General features: G+C 51.7%; 1 protein-coding gene across 1 annotated transcript in view; it reads right to left on the bottom strand.

The window, feature by feature from the left end:
* The window catches only part of Cdh5 (cadherin 5), a 38,137-nt gene extending 24,098 nt beyond the window's left edge, over window positions 1–14,039 (bottom strand). Inside the window, exons 1-2 of the mRNA XM_041650828.1 lie at window positions 13,972–14,039; window positions 3,169–3,391 (exon numbers count right to left, since the gene is read on the bottom strand). Of these exons, the coding sequence (XP_041506762.1) occupies window positions 3,169–3,372 (204 nt within the window). The 5' untranslated portion in view covers window positions 3,373–3,391; window positions 13,972–14,039. The remainder of the gene's footprint in view (window positions 1–3,168; window positions 3,392–13,971) is intronic.
* Between the last annotated feature and the right edge of the window lie 3,492 nt (window positions 14,040–17,531).

Raw genomic sequence — 17,531 nt, forward strand, 5'->3', positions numbered from 1 at the left:
CACCAATGACATTTACGAAGAAAAGGAAGAGAAGAGAGGCCAGGGTGCTCCTATTTCCTTCTAAGGAATATCCCTAATGACCTAACTTTCTTCTCCTAGGTTTCTCTTTGAAATATTTCACCATCCTCACTGGGGCCACAACCATTAGCACATGACCTTAAACTATAACACTCTGTTTTAATTAATCAGTTAATTGCACGCGCGTGTGTGTGTGTGTGTGTGAGAGAGAGAGAGAGAGAGAGAGAGAGAGAGAGAGAGAGAGAGAGGGAGAGGGAGAGAGAGAGAGAGAGAGAGAGAGAGAGAGAGCGAGCGAGCACATGTGTGCCCATGCATCAACCTCAGAGGCAATTGTGAGAGTTGTTTCTTTCTCTCATTCTTCCCCATGGGTTCTGGGGACTGGGTTCAGGTGGTCAGACTTGATAACCCACTGAGTCATCTTTCTGGGCAAACAAAACAAGCAAATAAATTTTGTGTGTAAGTATGGAAGAGTAGATGTGTGTGTGTGTGTGTGTGTATGTGTGTGTGTGTGTGTGTGTGTGTGTGTGCGCGCACGCGCGTGCGCGCGTTCTCTCCTGCCACCTTTGAGCTCAAGTTGTCAGGCTCATATAGAAGTACCCTCATCTGTTGAATCATCTTGCTAGCCCTGAATTCTGGCCCTCACTACCCAGGGCTTACGTTTGTCTCAAAACACTACGGATTTAACCCAACTGCAAGAGTCCCTCTGCAGTAGCTGCAGTTCCTGTGGTGTTCACAAGAGTGTCTTCTGAGACTCAAGGAAGCTTCTGAGCCATTGTAAAAGAAAAGCCATGCTACATACTACAAGATACAATGGTACAGGACAAACATTCCTGTCTCACAGGGGAGAAAGTGTGATGTGTTTATTGCCAACTTGTTTGTATCTACAATCCCTCATGAGACAAACCCCTGGACTCACTTGCTAGGGACTGTCCGTGTCAGGAGAGCCTTTGGACTTGCCTTTGAAGGATTTTCTTGTTTTTAACTGATAGGGGACTACCAGCCCATTGTGCCTGGTACAGTCCCTGGGCAGAGGTCCAGGATTGTATACAGAAGAGAAAGTGAACGGAATAAGCATCCACTGCTCAGTTCTTGATGGTGAATGTGATATAACCAGCTGCTTTAGCCTCCCGCTGCCTGGACTTCCCCTCCATGATGGACTGCATCCTTGAACTGCGAGCCAGAATAAACCCTTTCTCCCTGACGTTGCTTTTGCCAGGATATTTTATCACAGAACATATAAAATAAACTAAGAGAAAAAAAAGGAAAGACAAGAATGATAGAAATCTAGCATAGAGCCGGGCGGTGGTGGCGCACGCCTTTAATCCCAGCACTCGGGAGGCAGAGGCAGGCGGATCTCTGTGAGTTCGAGGCCAGCCTGGTCTACAAGAGCTAGTTCCAGGACAGGAACCAAAAAGCTACGGAGAAACCCTGTCTCGAAAAATCAAAAAAAAATCTAGCATAGAAAAAAATTGAATCTTATAGCTTCATTTCTAGCATCTAGGGTACAAGGCGTAATGATGTGAGATCCGAAGGGCTTAGGCAGTCTGTCCCCTGTGTCTATCTCTTTGCAGCCTCTATGGCTTCTCCCTTGACCTGGCTGTCCTTCTGTGTTGCTGGCATATCTTACATTTTGGAATCTCTGTTAGAGATTCACCTTCATTCTCCCAGATTCACAGACCATTTTCTCGGGGGATGTTTTCACAGACTCCAAACCTACCACGCTATCTGACGTTCCAGGTTTTCCTTTGAAACTTTTGTAGAAGTCTCTCTGACTCCACAACTGTTTCATCTGTATACCTACACACCAACTAACGAGAGTGATACCCAGGCACAACTCTGGATCCAAAAATAGACAGGCCATCTTAGATCATGATCACAGTGGCCTCTGAGTGCCTAATGGGTTAAACACGGAGGCAGGGGGTTGAGAGGAGCATCCCAATCCCAGGGAAATGACTTCATAGTCAGTCCTGGGAGTGTAGGGCGTCCTGGAGCTCTCTTCTCAAGCTAGTCTTTGGACCACAGGCTGACAACAAATGTAGCAGACCTTTGGGAGACTCCTGAGGATCCGAATCATAAACTCTATCACCTCCTCATTCAGATCATAGCCATCACAGCCACCACTTTTATTACCTTCTTCTCCCCTATCATCACGATGGTCATTATTACCGCCACCACCGCCACCATCATTACCACTATTCCTACCACCATTAACTTCCTCACCTTCCCCTTTACTATGGTGGCTATGGTCGCCGTATGATGTCATCATGGCCATCATCACCATTACAACTCTCATTGCCACCATAGCCTCCCTCAGCTTCCCTTTTACTATAACCACGATAGCTATCATTACGGCCACCACCACCTTCACCCACCGTCATCCCTGCTACCACCATTACCACCAGCAGCAGCATGAACTCCCTCACTTTCCCCTTCACTATTACCATGACGATTACCATTACTGTCTCACCATCACTATCTTTATTATCTCTTCCTTTATTATCGCTGACGTTACCATCACAATTGTTATTGCTATGAAAGACATCCTCTCCATTATTACCATCACCACTGCCATCACCATCACCAACACAGTCAATAACTCCCTCACCTTCTTTGCCATCACTATTACCTCTACCATCACCACCACCACCATTGGTACCACTGCCACCACCAGCACCATCACCACCTGGACCATCATCATCATCATCATCACCATCATCACCACCACCATCGTCACCACCATCACCACCATCATCATCACCATCATCACCACCACCATCGTCACCATCATCACCACCATCACCATCGCCACCACCATCGTCACCATCATCACCACCATCATCATCACCACCACCGCCACCCCATTAGCCTCCTCACCTTCCCCTTGACCCACCACCACCATCATCATTCTCACCACCACCACCATGACCATCACTATCACCGTCATTGCCATCACCTTCCTCTTTCCTATCAGAAGTATCAGCATGGCTTCGCCATTATTAGCATTATGGTCCCCACCTCCACCACATCTGTCTTTGCTGTTGTCATTTTTCAGTGACAACCACTCCTGTATTCATCACCATCTTTGCTACAAAGGCCATGACTAGGGTCCAGTTGCTGACAACTTCCAGCACCCTGGAGCCCAAGGCTTACCTTTCCCACATAGTGGGGCAGTGACATATTTTTCTCTTCATCTATATGCATTTGATTCCAAATCCAGTCTCTCTTCTGGCGCTGGAGGACAGGCAGCCTGTTGTGGGTGTCCAGCTGGGGAATGTTAGGGCCTGCCATTGCTGCCGCTGCCAGCAGGCCTAAGAAGGTGCCCAAAGCAGCGGCCAGCTCTGTTAGCCTCTGCATCCTTCCAGGAGGAACTGATCTGGGGAAAGAGGATAGATAACATCAGGGTACAGTGGCCACTGCCCCAGGGTGTGAGCGACTCACTCTAGGAACCAAAGCTTCTTTGCCTCCCCTCTCCTTTATCTGTAGCTCAGCTGAGCCAGACTCTGGACTAAGTGGGGAAGGCAAGCCCCAAAATGATTTCCCCTCATACCCACATAGGCTGGCATGAAAGTGGGCTCAGGGGAATGAGATCCTCCAGAAGTTTGGGAGGGCACCTGGAATACTGGTGCTCATGCTCCCAAAGCACCATGGGGACACTCGGATTATTGCCATTTTACAGATGAGGGAATCAAGGCACAGAGAGGTCAACTTTGCCTTTGATTAGGAGGTGCAGCTGAGCATGAGCCCAGACACCGACCACAATCAGTCACCTTCATTGAGAGCGCACCATTTGCCTGGCTCCTCTCTGAGCGCTTTAGACACACTGTCTCATTTTCTCTTCCTCCCAACTTCCAAGGTTGGTGTCATTGTGACCCTCGTTTTACAACTGAACTGTGACACAGAGACACTTAGTAACCGTCCCCAAATCACCCAAACTATAAGGATCAAAGCCAATACTTAGACTAAATCTGTGTGGCCCCAAATTCCAATTTTTTTCCTGATGCCTTCTGTGCCCCACCAGCTGCTCTGGGGTAGAGTTAAAGGCTCCTCCAAACACCCCTCCAGCTCACTCCAGTCTGAAAGCCCCTCTGGTACTGATGCTGCCTTCAGTAGGCCCCTAGGAAACCCCAGACATCTTCATCTGGGGGTTAGCCCTTCGCTCTAGAGCTCACCGATGCTGGCCACTTTAGAGGGTGACTGGGGCGGGAGTTGAGAGACTCTGTACGCAGGCTGCTTTCATAGCTTGTGGGTCCAGTGTAAAAAAGAGCTGTAGGTTATTTATATATAAATAAGGAAATTTGTGATAGAGATGGAAGATGCGCTCTGGAAGGTCACCTGTAGACTCGGAAGGTGGCTCCCCCAGAGATCAATTCCTGCTTCTCTTTTAAGTTTCAAGAATGGAAGCTTCTTGATGGCGGAGGCCGTGTCCATGACCATCACCATGGCTTCTCAGCCCTGACCTCCCCTGCCACCCATCCCGGGTCCCAGTGTCACTGACCTGCAGTTCCTAGAAGAGTATGAGAAACGAAAGTGTGTGTCTGGAGAGAGCTGAGAGCCTTCAGGGAGCTGGGAGGCGTGGCCTTTTCCCCTGCATTAAGGGAAGGGGTGGAGCCTGTGCATCGCAGGAGGTTCATAAACTCTAGTAACATCATCTCTGGACCATTGGCGCCAGGCTGGCCTCAGCGAGGCCTGGGCTGTCTGTGCTGACCTTAACACCCATGCTTCCTGCCCCTCAGCTCTTCCAAGTCTCTGGTAGAAGGAGGTGGAGTCCAGCGTCCCAGAATGAGGCCCCCAAATACAGGTGCTATGTGCTTAGGGTAGGCTCGCTCTCCCCAGATCTCGACTTCTTTAGCCATCAACAAAGGGGTGTGCCTAGAACATTCTGGGGGCCCTTGGAGTAAGAGGCGGGCAGCGGACAAAGGGGTGGAGGAGGGTTGTGGGAGCAGAAGTCCTGCCCGGACTCTGGGCCTGACTCAGGGGGTTGGCAGTGTGATCCTCTGCCTCTACCTTGCAGGCACGGCTTTGTGAGTCATTTCCTTCTCTTGCCGGGGAAGAACTGCCAGGCCTGGGGTTTTCTGTTCCCCTCAAGTAAGAAGTGACTAGGAAATGGAAGAGTCATATAGTAGGAAGTGAAACAGAGAAGGAGGGGAAGAGTTCTCAGGCCTGGGGTAAGCCGAGGGCGAGAGCCTCAACTCTGCACTGCTGTGCGTGAGCTCCTCCTGGATGCTGGACTCTATCAGGCCGTGCAGCACCGCTGCCCTGGAGCTGTTCGCCACACTGGGGCCAACAGGAAGATAAGGCAGTGGGAATCCCATTGGGAGATGCAGCTCTGAGAAGGAAGTGACCCTTACAGACTAGGAGGCTATGGGTGCCCTTTCAGAGATGGCCTTCTTGTGTTTTGTGACACTGGGGTGTACCACTGAACTATGCTCCCAGCCCTTAGAGAAAATTATTTAAGGCCATGCCTGAGTGTCAGTTCTAAAATGGCCAGGCGAGAAAGAGGATTTCAGGACGCAGCATCAGCAGGAATGAAGCCCAGATTTAGAAGAGCAGCTACCATGTCTGAGGAACCAGTGATGTCCCCTGGGTAGGAAGGAGATGAGCAGCAAGGGCTAAGGCACCAGAGACCGGCTCTGTAGGTATGGTAGGTGAATGAAATCTTCCAAACACCCATGCCCTATACACGGGTACCTGAAATGTTACCTTACATGGCCAAAGGAACTCTGGGCAGATATGCTGAAACGGAGGATCTTGCTTGAGGCTTGGGATGGGGAGTTGACCCTGGACTACCCAGGATAATTCCAGGGTCTTTTGAAGATAGAGGCAGGAGGGTCAGATTCAAAAGTAAGATGTAGTTAGGCTTGTTGGGACAAGCCTGTAATCCCAGCTGCTTTGGTGGCGGTGGCAGGAGGGTCTCAAGATCAAGGTCTTTCACATCTGCAGGGTGAGTTCAAGGTCAGCCCGGGCAGCCTAGAGAGACCCTGTGTCACAAATAAGGATGTAGTTCAGTTGGTAGACTGCTTGCCCAGTAGGCACAGAACCTGGGTTTTATTTCCAGCACCCTGCAAATGAGGTATGGTGGCACATGCCCATAATCCCAGCATTTGGAAGGTGGAGGATCACAAGTTCAAAGGTCACCCTCAGTTGCATAGGAAGCCAGAGGAGACCTAGGACACATGAGACCTTGCCTCAAAAATAAAGTGAAATGAAACAAAATGTAAAGAGAGAGCTCGGGATGTGGTTTAACAGTGGGGCGCTTGTCTCGAATATGTGGAGGCCTGGAGTCCATCACCACAGAGAGAGACAGTAAGGCTCACCTGAGGTGCCGAGAGACTACCAGCTATGGGAGACAAATGGCCCTCAGAGCTGGAAGAGGTCTGGGCAGGAGTTCCTTCCAAGGCTCGGAGTGGGGTCACATCTCTGACTTCAGCCCTCTGATCTCCATTTCAGATTCCTGACTTTCTGAACCATAAAGCGATACATAAACATGTGGCTTTAAGCCCTCAGATTCAGGGTAGCTTGTCGCTGTCATCGGAGGATTGTAGCCTGCTTATAGAGCTTGCTCCTGAACACACACTCCTTGAGTGGCACATGCCTGTAATCCTGGGACTTGGGAGGCAGAACCGGAATGACTGCCGGAAACTTGAGACGAGCAGTAGCAATAATACCCAACCCAATCATTTTCTGAGAGTTTGTGTGGATCATGTTGCCTCTTAGATCCCCCTCCCTGCCCTTCCTGACCCCTGTTCTGGACCATAGTTTCCTCTGGGAAAAACTCCTAGCCTTGGCCTTGGCCTCCGGCTGTGTTTGGCCAAGAGGTGTCCAGCGGGTGCTCTCTGGCTATGGGAGGAGAGAAGTAATTAGTCCACTCCTTCCCCATCCCTATGTGGTCGCATTCTCCACCATCCCAGCTCCCAGTGGGCAGCATCTGTGGGGTTTTGTCTCTGGGCTCTGCATGTCTTCCCTTCAGCTTCCCTCCATTGCTGGTCTCTGGGTGCTTCGGCATGCAGTGTGGCCCCTGTGCTCCCCCTCCCCCACCCTGTAGCCCTTGCTGGCAGTCCCTTTATAGGGCCTATATTGGACACTGAGTTTCCTGTGGGGACGTTGTATGACACAGTGAGCAAACATAGTTTCTTTCCTAGGACCTGTTGGGATGAGTGAAGGGTTCTGAGGGTTGACAACAGCCGCCGGCTATAGGAAGACATTATTATATTGGACTTCCATGAAGCAGAGTTCACTGACTCACAGGGGACAGTAGCCTGTTGGTGGGCTTTGGCTGGTCACCTAGAGTTCTCAGCTGACTTCAATTCTGTGTCCAACAGAGGCCTTGTTTTGAGTCCTTGAAAAAAAGCCACTGGCCCACAAGGTCACCTGTAAGTTCTCTAGTAGGAATGGTCTCTGCTCTCTTTGGCGTCCCTTACATCAGGGGACAGGCAGGTCCGCTCATTCAGCACTCTTTGTCAGTCAGACATTGGTGAGGAGGCGGGGCCATGGGCACTTGGGAGGTGGAATATCGTACGGATGTCTCCTTCCCAAAGCTGGAGCCTGGGGTATGGAATGATCTGGCCTTCTTGAGCATGTTATCTGATTTAAACCTTGTCCCAATCCTTGAAGGCAATTACCAATAGTCCCCTTCGCCAATGAGGAAGGGAAGGCTCCATGAACTCAGACTGGAATGGCCCTTCTCAAATCAGCTCTATCTGCAGCAGCACTTATCACGATAGCAGTTCTCAGTGCTTGGCTCTCAGGGAGACCTCTTCCTTTAAGTTCTACACTCTCTGCAACATGTCCAGGACACAGACATTCCCATTCCCATTTTGCACATGAGGAAATCAAAGTCTAGAGACTGCCCAGTGCGCAATCGGCCTTCTTCTAAGTTTTGACCTTCATATGATCTCAGAGGGACCCAGGGGACTTTCTAGTCCGGGAGCCACACTTATTTGAGTCTATTGTCTTTAGTGTTAGAAATTTAGCAGAGGGGAAGGGTTTTGTAGGACAGTCATGTTTCCCCCTTCTGTCTAGGCATGGGAGCTATGATGACTGTGGTCTCATCAGGAACAAAATCTCCTGAAGGTTTAGCCCAGGTGACCTTCTCTTTATGCCCCTTGCTTTCGTCCCGGAGAGTCTCATCTCTCAGCCCTTCTTACCAGCTTCAGAAAGTCTTCAGGCTGTCTTTGGTTGGGATCAGGGTCCCAATGAGATCTGGAAGGTTTGAGGACTGGGCTGAGCATCCCGGTTGGACAGCTGGAAACTTGTGTGAACACAATGGCCAGGGGACAGGAAGTGCTTAGTGGCTCAGCTGTGGGTGTGGGACATTTAGGAGTTGCCCATACTCCCTGCCATCCAGGAGCTGTGACGATGCCTAACTCTGGGGTCAGATAAATTCCAGAAGGATGACAGTGCCTGCTGTGCCTTCCGTCAGACTAAGAAGATCCCAAATTAGAAAACAGAGAATGCGCCAACGTTGAGCACACCCAGAGCCCAGGACAGGCGATGACCGAGTCTCTGAGAACCCGAGTATGGCTGAACTCAACTATGCCCCGATAGGTAAGGATCTTGGAGGCTCTTGGAGTCTGTGTCCAGAGTGCCCATGGTTCAAGATGTCAGAGACAAGATAACCAAGCCAGAGTCTGGGGATCCAGAGGTAGCTCTGAAGGCCAAGATGTCTGGGCATCCGAGTGGCTCTGTCTGCTGTTCTCTGGGTTCCCTTTGAGACTCCAAGCATAGTCCTAGCTATGAGACCTTACCTCAGGACCTCCTATTCCCACCAGCTTGATGCTTCTTCCCATCCATGTCACACTACATCCCTTCCCTACAGGAATCTCAGAGGGTACAGATTACACAGTCACTCCCATGCTAGCACCTACCCTATACAGGCTCTATGTCTGTGGACCGGTGAGAAGGTGGACTCAAACCACACCATACACAAACATGAGAAGTGTGCTGGGAGGGAAGGATTTGAGAAGGGGGTCGAGGGCAGAACTGGCATGCAGCCAAAGTCCTAGGAGAGAGCCCCCCTTTTTCTCATTCATCTGCTATGGGAGATCAGAGAGAGCTTCCCTTTCCCTTTGTCTTTATAGCCCATCTGTCCCTAGGATCTGGCCTCAAAGGGTCTGTGAGATAGGCTCAGCCTGAGTTCTGCAGATGACAGGCAGAGGACAGTTTGGGCGCAGCTGAAGAGGGGCTGTGGAGGTCCTGGAGTGACACTGGGGCTCCCTGGGACTAGACTCTGGCTTTGTAGCTGAACAGATGTAGGAAATTTGGCTCCAGCTTGAGCTCCTCAGCAGGGCGTAAGGCCAGTGTCTTGGGTTTGCTCTTCCCTGGCCACAGACATCCAATCAGAGCCTCCCTTCAGCCTTAGCAGATTCTAGCTGCAAGGTTCTGGCTTTGGGAGGCTGTTCACTCTCCTGGAGGGTTCTGGGGGTGAGGAAAATGAACTAACTGATTGACTAACTCTCCACCCTCTCCTCTCCCCACTCCTCTCTCTCTCTTTGGAGCCTCATATCCTTCAAGGATCCTAAGTCCCCAATGGCCCTGCATACAGGTTTGTTCCCACAGCCACTCTAAAAAGGGAATTCCTGTACAGGCCTTCCCCTCTATCTGGCCCATGGCCTTCCGTGAGGACAGGGGCTGGATCTGGCAGCCAAGTGGAGCCCCAGGGAGAGCCTCTGAGGATGGAATGCTCAGCCCCACCCCAGCCCCCTACAGACTGTGGCCTCCAGCCTGGAGGCCTGGGTCAGGGATGAGGGGCAGGGCGGTGGGCGGAGATGGCTCAGAACATGTAGGGGGTGTGCCTGTGTTCAGTGGCTTTGGAGCCTGAGCTCTGTGTGTGGCCATGGGCAGGTCTTGCCTGCCTACCCCATACTTGGAGCCTCAGCTAGCACAGGGGTGGAATCTCAAGGTACATGCGCGGCCACACCCTTCTTCAGCGATTCCTATATTGTTTTCTTGAGGACCCATGTTTACAGCTGGGGTTTGTCAGTGTGGACATTGGGAGGATGGGGGGGGGGGGAGGTCGGCACCAATCAGCTATGCCCGGGCCTCTTGGGGCATAGTCCTCCTTTGTAGCTCAGTTCCTATAGGTCCCAGACCTGCTGGTTCCCTGGGACTGTCCCCTGGCTCAGCTGGTGGCTTCGCTCCCTTCTGAGTCTCCCGTGTCTAAGCTTTTCTTTGAGTTCCTGAGCCAGTTAGCAGAGCATGTCCCCTGCCAGCCCCGCCAACTCTTCTTTTACCTTCCACCCTCCTACCCCTTCCAGCCACAAGGCATCCTGAAGGCTTCTAGAATGTGCAATGCTTGTCCTATCCTGGGTCATTCCTAGCTTTGTTCCCTGGGTGAATGCAGCCCCAGGCCACCTCCTCCATGCAGCCTTTGGATTGCCACCAGCTCCCAGCCCGACCTCTGCTTCTTACCCTGAGCATCCTCTGCCCAGAAACATTCTAGGTTCAACTCTGTGGAATCTCCCTGGGGCCCAGTCTCCCATTCTGCTTCTGATTTAAAAACCACACAGTACCATGGTTGGTCAGAGCAAACATAACCGGTGGTTTAACTGAAAAAGTTCCTGCTTCTTCCCCAAAATCCCCTCTAACAGTGGTCACATTGCTAGCGCCCATACGATTTGATTCTTTAGGACAACAAGATCATCTTTCATACAGGTCCCCAGAGAGAACACACATATCCCTTCGCAGTGAGCCTCTTCAGGCCTGGCTGCCACATGAGAGCTCACAGGCTGTTGCTACTCACCTCTTCCCACACCCGTGCCAGACATCACTAGTCAATCACCATTTTCATGCCTCTGAATATTTAACACAACTTTCAAGATAAAGGTTTCCAATAGGGCCAGATCTTGTTTGCAATTTGAAACTGCTTAATGCTGAGTCTTTGAGAACTAGGGCATTCAGAAACATCGCTCTGACTCGTATGGAGAGGCTCAAGCATCAGGAAGAGGATTCCCACCCTGGGGAGCCTTTTAGCCTCCTCTGAGTTTCCTGACTTTGGCCGTGGAGCAATGGCTGGGCATCAGGACCATATGTTTTTGTCTGTTTGAACCTGTCCTGCTGCTCGTGGGGTTTGTGGTCTTGGGTCTGAGTTTTGTTGCATCTGGGCTTCGGCAGCTGTACCTGTAGTAAAGGCAGCAAAAGCTGCGTCCCTGGACAGGCGGACTCAAAGAGGCGAAGCCCAGCACAAGTGTTCTGGTGTCTTGCTTGACCTCCTCCTGTCTTCTCTAGTCTAGAGCTGTGCCTTCCCCTGGCTGCCTCATACCTGACCTCATTTCCTGGTGTTGCCTTAGGCTCATCTCCTGGTCCCCTGTTTTATCCTCAGGGGATAATGTTGTTCACCATTGTCCAGTCCTGAGCCCCATTTTTCCCTACCAGCCTGTGTATCTGCTGGCCGGGGTGGGGGGGGGCGGTCTTAAGAACCAGCCTGGCGTGGTGGCGCATGCCTTTAATCCCAGCAGTCGGGAGGCAGAGGCAAGCAGATCTCTGTGAGTTTGAGGCCAACCTGATCTACAAGAGCTAGTTCCAGGACAGGCACCAAAGCTACAGAGGAACCCTGTCTTGAAAAAAACCAAATAAATAAATCAATAAACAACCATCCCCTGACACAGAGCGAGGGGAGGCTGAGTTCCTGCGAGCTGTGCTAGTCTTCCCAGAATGCCAAGCTTCCACTCTTCCTTCAAGAAGCGCTCTGTAATTTCTCCTGTCAATGCCAGCTTAGAACAGGGTTATGATGGGATTTTTGTATTTTCCCAATAGCAGTAGAATCAGTCCTTGAGGGCAGTCCCCGGGTCCCCTTGGCTCCTGGTTTGTCCTTATGCAGGCTACTTTACTGTAGTCTAAGTCATCTGATGGTCTCTGAACTACGCGATAGGGGTATGGCTACGGACTCAGAAGGCAATGCTCTCTCTCCTCCTTCCACTCAGAATGTCTCTTTAGCCTCTCTGGACCTCAGAGGTCCCATCAGTCACATGGGAATTATTCATGTCAACTGAGGGATACAAAAGAGGTGAGGAAAGCAAACTGGGCCACGGGCTTGAGTTTTTGCGGGGATGCTGGCTCCCGTCTGCAGTCTCTGAGGTAGCCGTGCAACCGTGAGTCATCTAACTTCGGGAGAAAATAAGTGTGCCCTTCTGGCTTCCTGCCCCATGTCCGGCCCTTGTTTGGCTGCACAATGGTTCAGCTGAGACTACAGAGTGGGCAGGTTAACCCCTTCAGGGTACTGGGAACGTCTCCCAGCTCCTAGCTCTGAAAGTTAGAGTTGGCAGGGCTCCCCTAAGGCTCGGGTGCTCCCAGGCCCCTTGGGGTCACCTGGTATTCTCCAGGCAGTAGATGACTGGGCTCAGGGCAGATGCAGAGAGTTTTGTGACTCCCTGGCCCAAGTGAGGGCAGCTAATTGTTCTGGGCTGTCACAAACCTTCCTAGTACTCAGCCCCCGCGCCCTGCTCTGAAGAGTCAGGAGTCCACCAGCCTGCCAGATCCTCCAAGCTTTCCGTGTGTCCCTGTCACCTGCTCTTGGAGCCTTGCCTGCCTATCTCTTCCCTCCAGGGGTCGGTAACAAGCACAGATGCCTGAAGAAGCTTGTGGTGTGGGTAGCTGGAGTATATGGCCTCTCTCTTCAGCTCTTCCCTGATAGGAGGTGAGAAGGGGGCTTGTGCCTGTGCTTTGAGATTCTCAGTCATTATAGGATTCACAGGTACCTTCTGCTCTGGGGCAGTGGGGAAATCCACAAGATTCCCAGGCAATCTGCCTGTCACTACGAGCCATTTCCACAGCCAAGGGTGTAAACCACACGCTCGGACTTTGAAGATGTTTTCTCTAATTTAAGTGCTAGAAGCCAGAGACCCAGGGTTAATCACAGGCACCAGAATGAGCCTGGGCTGTGGAGGACGAGCTCTAGGTTCAAATCTTCATCCCGACTTATTTCCAAAGCTCAGTTGCTCTGAGTACAGAGAGACTCTATCTACCTGCTTAGGACAGGATAGCGAATCTAGTGGCCATGGTTCTGGATTGTTTTTCTGCATGGACCATCTCCACTGCTCCCCACAGATTGTGGCTGAAATTGCACCCCCAAATGGCCTCTCCTAATGAAGGTTTGGAGACCTTAGGTAACCTTCCCAAGGCTACACGAAAACGAGGAGGCTGGATCAGTGCCGAGGGTCACTGTCTCTAAGCCTGGCTTTTGGTTCAGAAGTCCTTGTCTTCAGGGCTTTTCAGCGACTTTGCTGAGCTGCACAGCCACAGGGGCTCTTGAGCTCCAGGCCCTGAGTATCTGGTGTTGGGGGAGAAACGGCAGGCTGCCTTCCTGCCTGAAGTTACCAAAACACCAATCGGCCCCGTGAGTCTACGGGATATGAGGGAAGAGATTTCATAAAGAGGACCCCCAAGTGAACCTCAGAATGCCCATCTTAAAAGTGGGAGACACCGACAGAGGGAACGAGAGGCCCTTTCAAGCCTTCCAAATCCCACCCGTCCCTTGAGGGACGATAGGGGGCAAGTCAGATCTTGGCAAATCTATCCCTTTAGCTCCGTCCTTTGGGCAGAAGGCAGAGCTACTCTTGGTAGACAGGGAAGGGCAGAGCTATTGTTTGCCCGTTCAGCACAAAGCAGATCCCACTCAATTCCAGGGCACAGGCCAGTCCTCAGCTCTAGTGTGCTGAGTGACACTGAGAATCCTGCCCTCTCTGAACCCTATTATCCATAGACGCTTCAGGTCACCACTGGAGTCTCACTGACTTGTAAGACTGCCGAGTCGTTCTCCCGCCTGGCTCTGAGATCCATGGGTGTTCTTGCGCACTAAGAGTTATACGCCCCTTAGCCCTACTCTGGTCCTAGAGGAGACTCAGGCTGTTGTCCCCTGGGAGGTCCTACCCTGCTCATCCTCCATACGTACAAGTCAGGACCCTCCTCGTTTGGACTCAATGGGGCAGGAGAAGAGGGATCTTTGGGAGCCTCACTTACCGGAGCTGAAGACTCTCCTCCACTCCTCAGACAGTCTGTCCAGGGCTGAGCTTTGTGTAGAGCTCCGCTGATTGCCTCAGGAGGGGAGAGGGGAGCCACACCCAGCCTGGGAGGGAGGCAGGTTTTCCAACTGGCCCTGGCCCACTTCCCCTTGGGATGGTTTCCTGTTATTGTTCCTTTGTGAGCTGCCTGCAGATAGGCAAGCCCTATGGTGGGCGGCCTCAGCCTGGCCAGCCTGGCCCTGTGGAGGCTGTGGACCTGCCCTGGGTATTCAACTCATACCTCAATTCCAGGTCTCACCCCTGGGGTTCTGAGACGAGCACTGGCTGCAGGAGCCCTGGTCTTTTTCCGGAGCCTTCAGCCATACCCTGAAGGCAGGTGTCATATCCCACCCTTTACAGTGCAGACAGCTGGGGCTTAGTGGGTCTGAGGTACTCCCAGCCAGACAGAGTAACCAAGACAGAAATCCAGCTACCTCAGCCTCTCCACAGAGCTGGCTTTCTACAGTGATTCCATGGTATGGTAGGATGGAAAGGGGGCTGTGGAGGCCTCAGGGCTGGCGTGGCTTAGAAATGGGACAATCACTTTAATCACTGGAGTGTCTGTTGGCTTCTTCTGAGCAGGGTGGTGTGGGTTTCAGTTCCAAGGCACCAGCCTGAATACTTCAGTGGGCATCATCTCCCTTTACGGATATTGGGTGAGGTCAAAGAGATGTCGCTTTACCTCTGATGCGACTGTGGGCCAGTCAGGGTTCCATGCCTCAGTTTACTCATTTGTAAAATGGATGCAGTCATGGGCTTGAATCAGCAGAAGAGGAACTTAGAAGACGATGGAGCAGAAGGTGGTCCAGAATTCCTGGAAATCAAGAAGTTGGGGAGATGACGTTAAGGTTCTGTTTATTCATTATGGAGAGGGCAGTAAAAGTTTCAAGGTGCTGGCCCAGACGAGCTGACTTGCAAGCGTCACAAGGCAGGCTGCCAGTTGTCCAAGTTTCTTCACGGGTAAAACTTTGGGAAGTCACCGACTTGTCCTGTTATTCAGTGAGGTAAAGGGGGACCATAGGAGAGCAGGCCTTTGCCGGGCATCAGCCCAGAAGGGGTCGGGGAGGAGAAGGTTGTCTGTTTGGGGCAGGTGGTTTTGGAGATGCCCATTAGACACCAAGTACAGACACAGGTTTGGTAAGCAGAGGTGGGTGACATCCGAAGAGGAGCCAAGCTGGTCCATGGGAGTAGGGCCAGTTTGTGGGGAGGTGGTGCTCATCCTCTGAAGTCTGTGGATCCATTGTGGGATGGGACGCTAGTGAGGCCAGTAGGCGGATGGCTGAGCCGCCTCACCCTTGGTAACGCTGGAACTAGGACAGCTCCAGCCACTGGATTTGAAAAAAGAGGTCAGAGATTTGACCACAGCAGGTTGAACAAAACTCATTGGATGTTGGGATATTCGGGGTGGGGGTGGGGGACAAGGAGGCCAAGTCAGTGTAGCCAGTCGTTCCCTCCAGGTTCCCCGAGAATTGAACCAGAGCAGAGGCGCAGAAATGGCATCTAAACCCTGATGGAATATTTGGGTTCCGAAGCTGTGTGAAAACAGATGGTGACCTAAGAGTTAAGGAGGGCAGCCTGCTGCCAGGGGAGCTGTCCCAGGAGCTGAGCAGGATCCATAGTGTTCAACCATTGTGGATGTGCATGCATGTGTGTGTGTGTATGTGTGTGCATGTGAGTGTATGTATGTGTGCATGTGTGTATATGTGTGTATATGTGTGTGTGCATGTGAGTGTATGTATGTGTGTGTATATGTATGTGTGCATGTGTGTATATGTGTGTATTTATGTGTGTGAGTGTGTATATGTGTGTGCATGTGTGAGTGTGTATGTGTGTGTATATGTGTGTGCATGTGCGTGTGTGTGTATGTGTGTTTGTATGTATGAATGTATGTGTGTGTATATGTGTGTATGTGCGTGTATGTGTGCATGTGTGAGTGTGTGTACGTGTGAGTGTGTGTGTATATGTGTGTGCATGGGCGTATATGTGTATGTGTGTATGTATGTGTTGCATGTGTGTGTATATGTGTGTGTGCAAGTGCATGTGTGTATGTGTGTGTGTGTGTAATGAACAAACATTAGCTCCACATTTCCTCTTTGCCAGGATCCATTCTGTCCCCTGCTCTCAGGGTGGGCTGGCACAGCACAGCCTGCTCTCCTGTGAGAGTTGCCTGTCCTGGGGGCTGCATGCTCAAGGCAGCACTTCCTGCTGGGTCTCATGCTCAGCGCTGACAGCCACGAGGGACAGGGCCTGTCCTGCCACCACCCTTGTCCTGGTGGATATGTCTGCCCTGGAAAGAGTCATCACTGTCATCTGTAAACAACGGATAGGCAAGCCTTGAATGTGCCCTCGGCTCCAGATATGGCCGTGGAGGTCTCCGTAGCAGAGGAAGCTCAGACCCCAAAAGGCCAGGCTAATGCTCCTGGGCGTCTTACGCCTGATTTCACCAACTTCCTGACCCCTGCTCCAAGGCTATAGGAGGCAAAGAGAGTAACGGGGGGTGGGGGGGTGGGCACAGTGCAGAAAGTGGCACTGGAGGCTGCAGGGAAGGCAGAAAATGCAGTGGTCTACTGGAGCAGATTAGGAGCAAGCTAGAGGAGGAAGGGGTGTGAGGGCAGGCTGGGAGGGCCCAGGGATGCCCACCTAGCCTGATCAGGAAGAGAGAGTCCTGTGTGAGGAGCTGCAGGCTGTGAGGCTGGCAGACCTGGGGCCAGATCCTGTCTGTGTGTCCTAGAGGCATTCATTGGCTTTTCACCTGGGGAGTGGCCTTCAGGTCATACTTTGCAGGACTGCAAGGAGGGTCAAATGAACAATGGAAATCATAAACCCTAGAAGACGTACTGAACACATGATTCCTGTGAGTGTGGTCACTGGGGTAGGGATGATGGCTCCGTGGTCAAGAGTACTTGTTGCTCCTGCAGAGGACCTGGGTTCTGGTCCCAGCACCCCTAGGGCCTCTAATGACTTTCTCTAACTCTAGTTCCACAGGATCCGATGACATCTTCTGGTTCCCTCCTACACTGCATGCCTATGGTGCAGAGACATCTGTAGGGGCAAAATCTCCAGACACACACATAAAATAAAATAAATGCATCTTTAAAAAACGAGTGTGGTCTTCAAGGATGCTATGGTCCTCGAATCACGAGGATGGGTAGAGGGGTTGGAAATGCAGATTCCTTGACCTCACCTGAGGTGGGTGGAGTCAATGCCTGGAGATGGAGCTGCAGTGTCTACAGGCTGGCAGAACCCTAGACCTGTAGCCGAGCACTCAGGTTCGAGGACCACAGCACCTCTGGGTGTTGCTGATACCTGGAGCTCCGCCCAGGACCAGCCTGGGGGTTGGTTGTTGTTGGCCTTGCTACACAGATGGGGAAACTGAGTCTGAGAGTTAAGAGCTGTCTGAGGTCTGAGAGCTTGTTTTGGTACAGTGCCAGTTCTGAAACAGACCTTCATCTCCACAGGGAAGCTCTTTACCCAGCAGGCTTTCCTGCCTTGTGTCAACAGAACTCTCCCGGGGTTTTT

The sequence above is a fragment of the Microtus oregoni genome, unplaced genomic scaffold, assembly GCF_018167655.1.
Source record: "Microtus oregoni isolate MIOR12 unplaced genomic scaffold, Mior012 000004F_ref0000308, whole genome shotgun sequence".
In the NCBI taxonomy this organism is placed as follows: Eukaryota; Metazoa; Chordata; class Mammalia; order Rodentia; family Cricetidae; genus Microtus; species Microtus oregoni.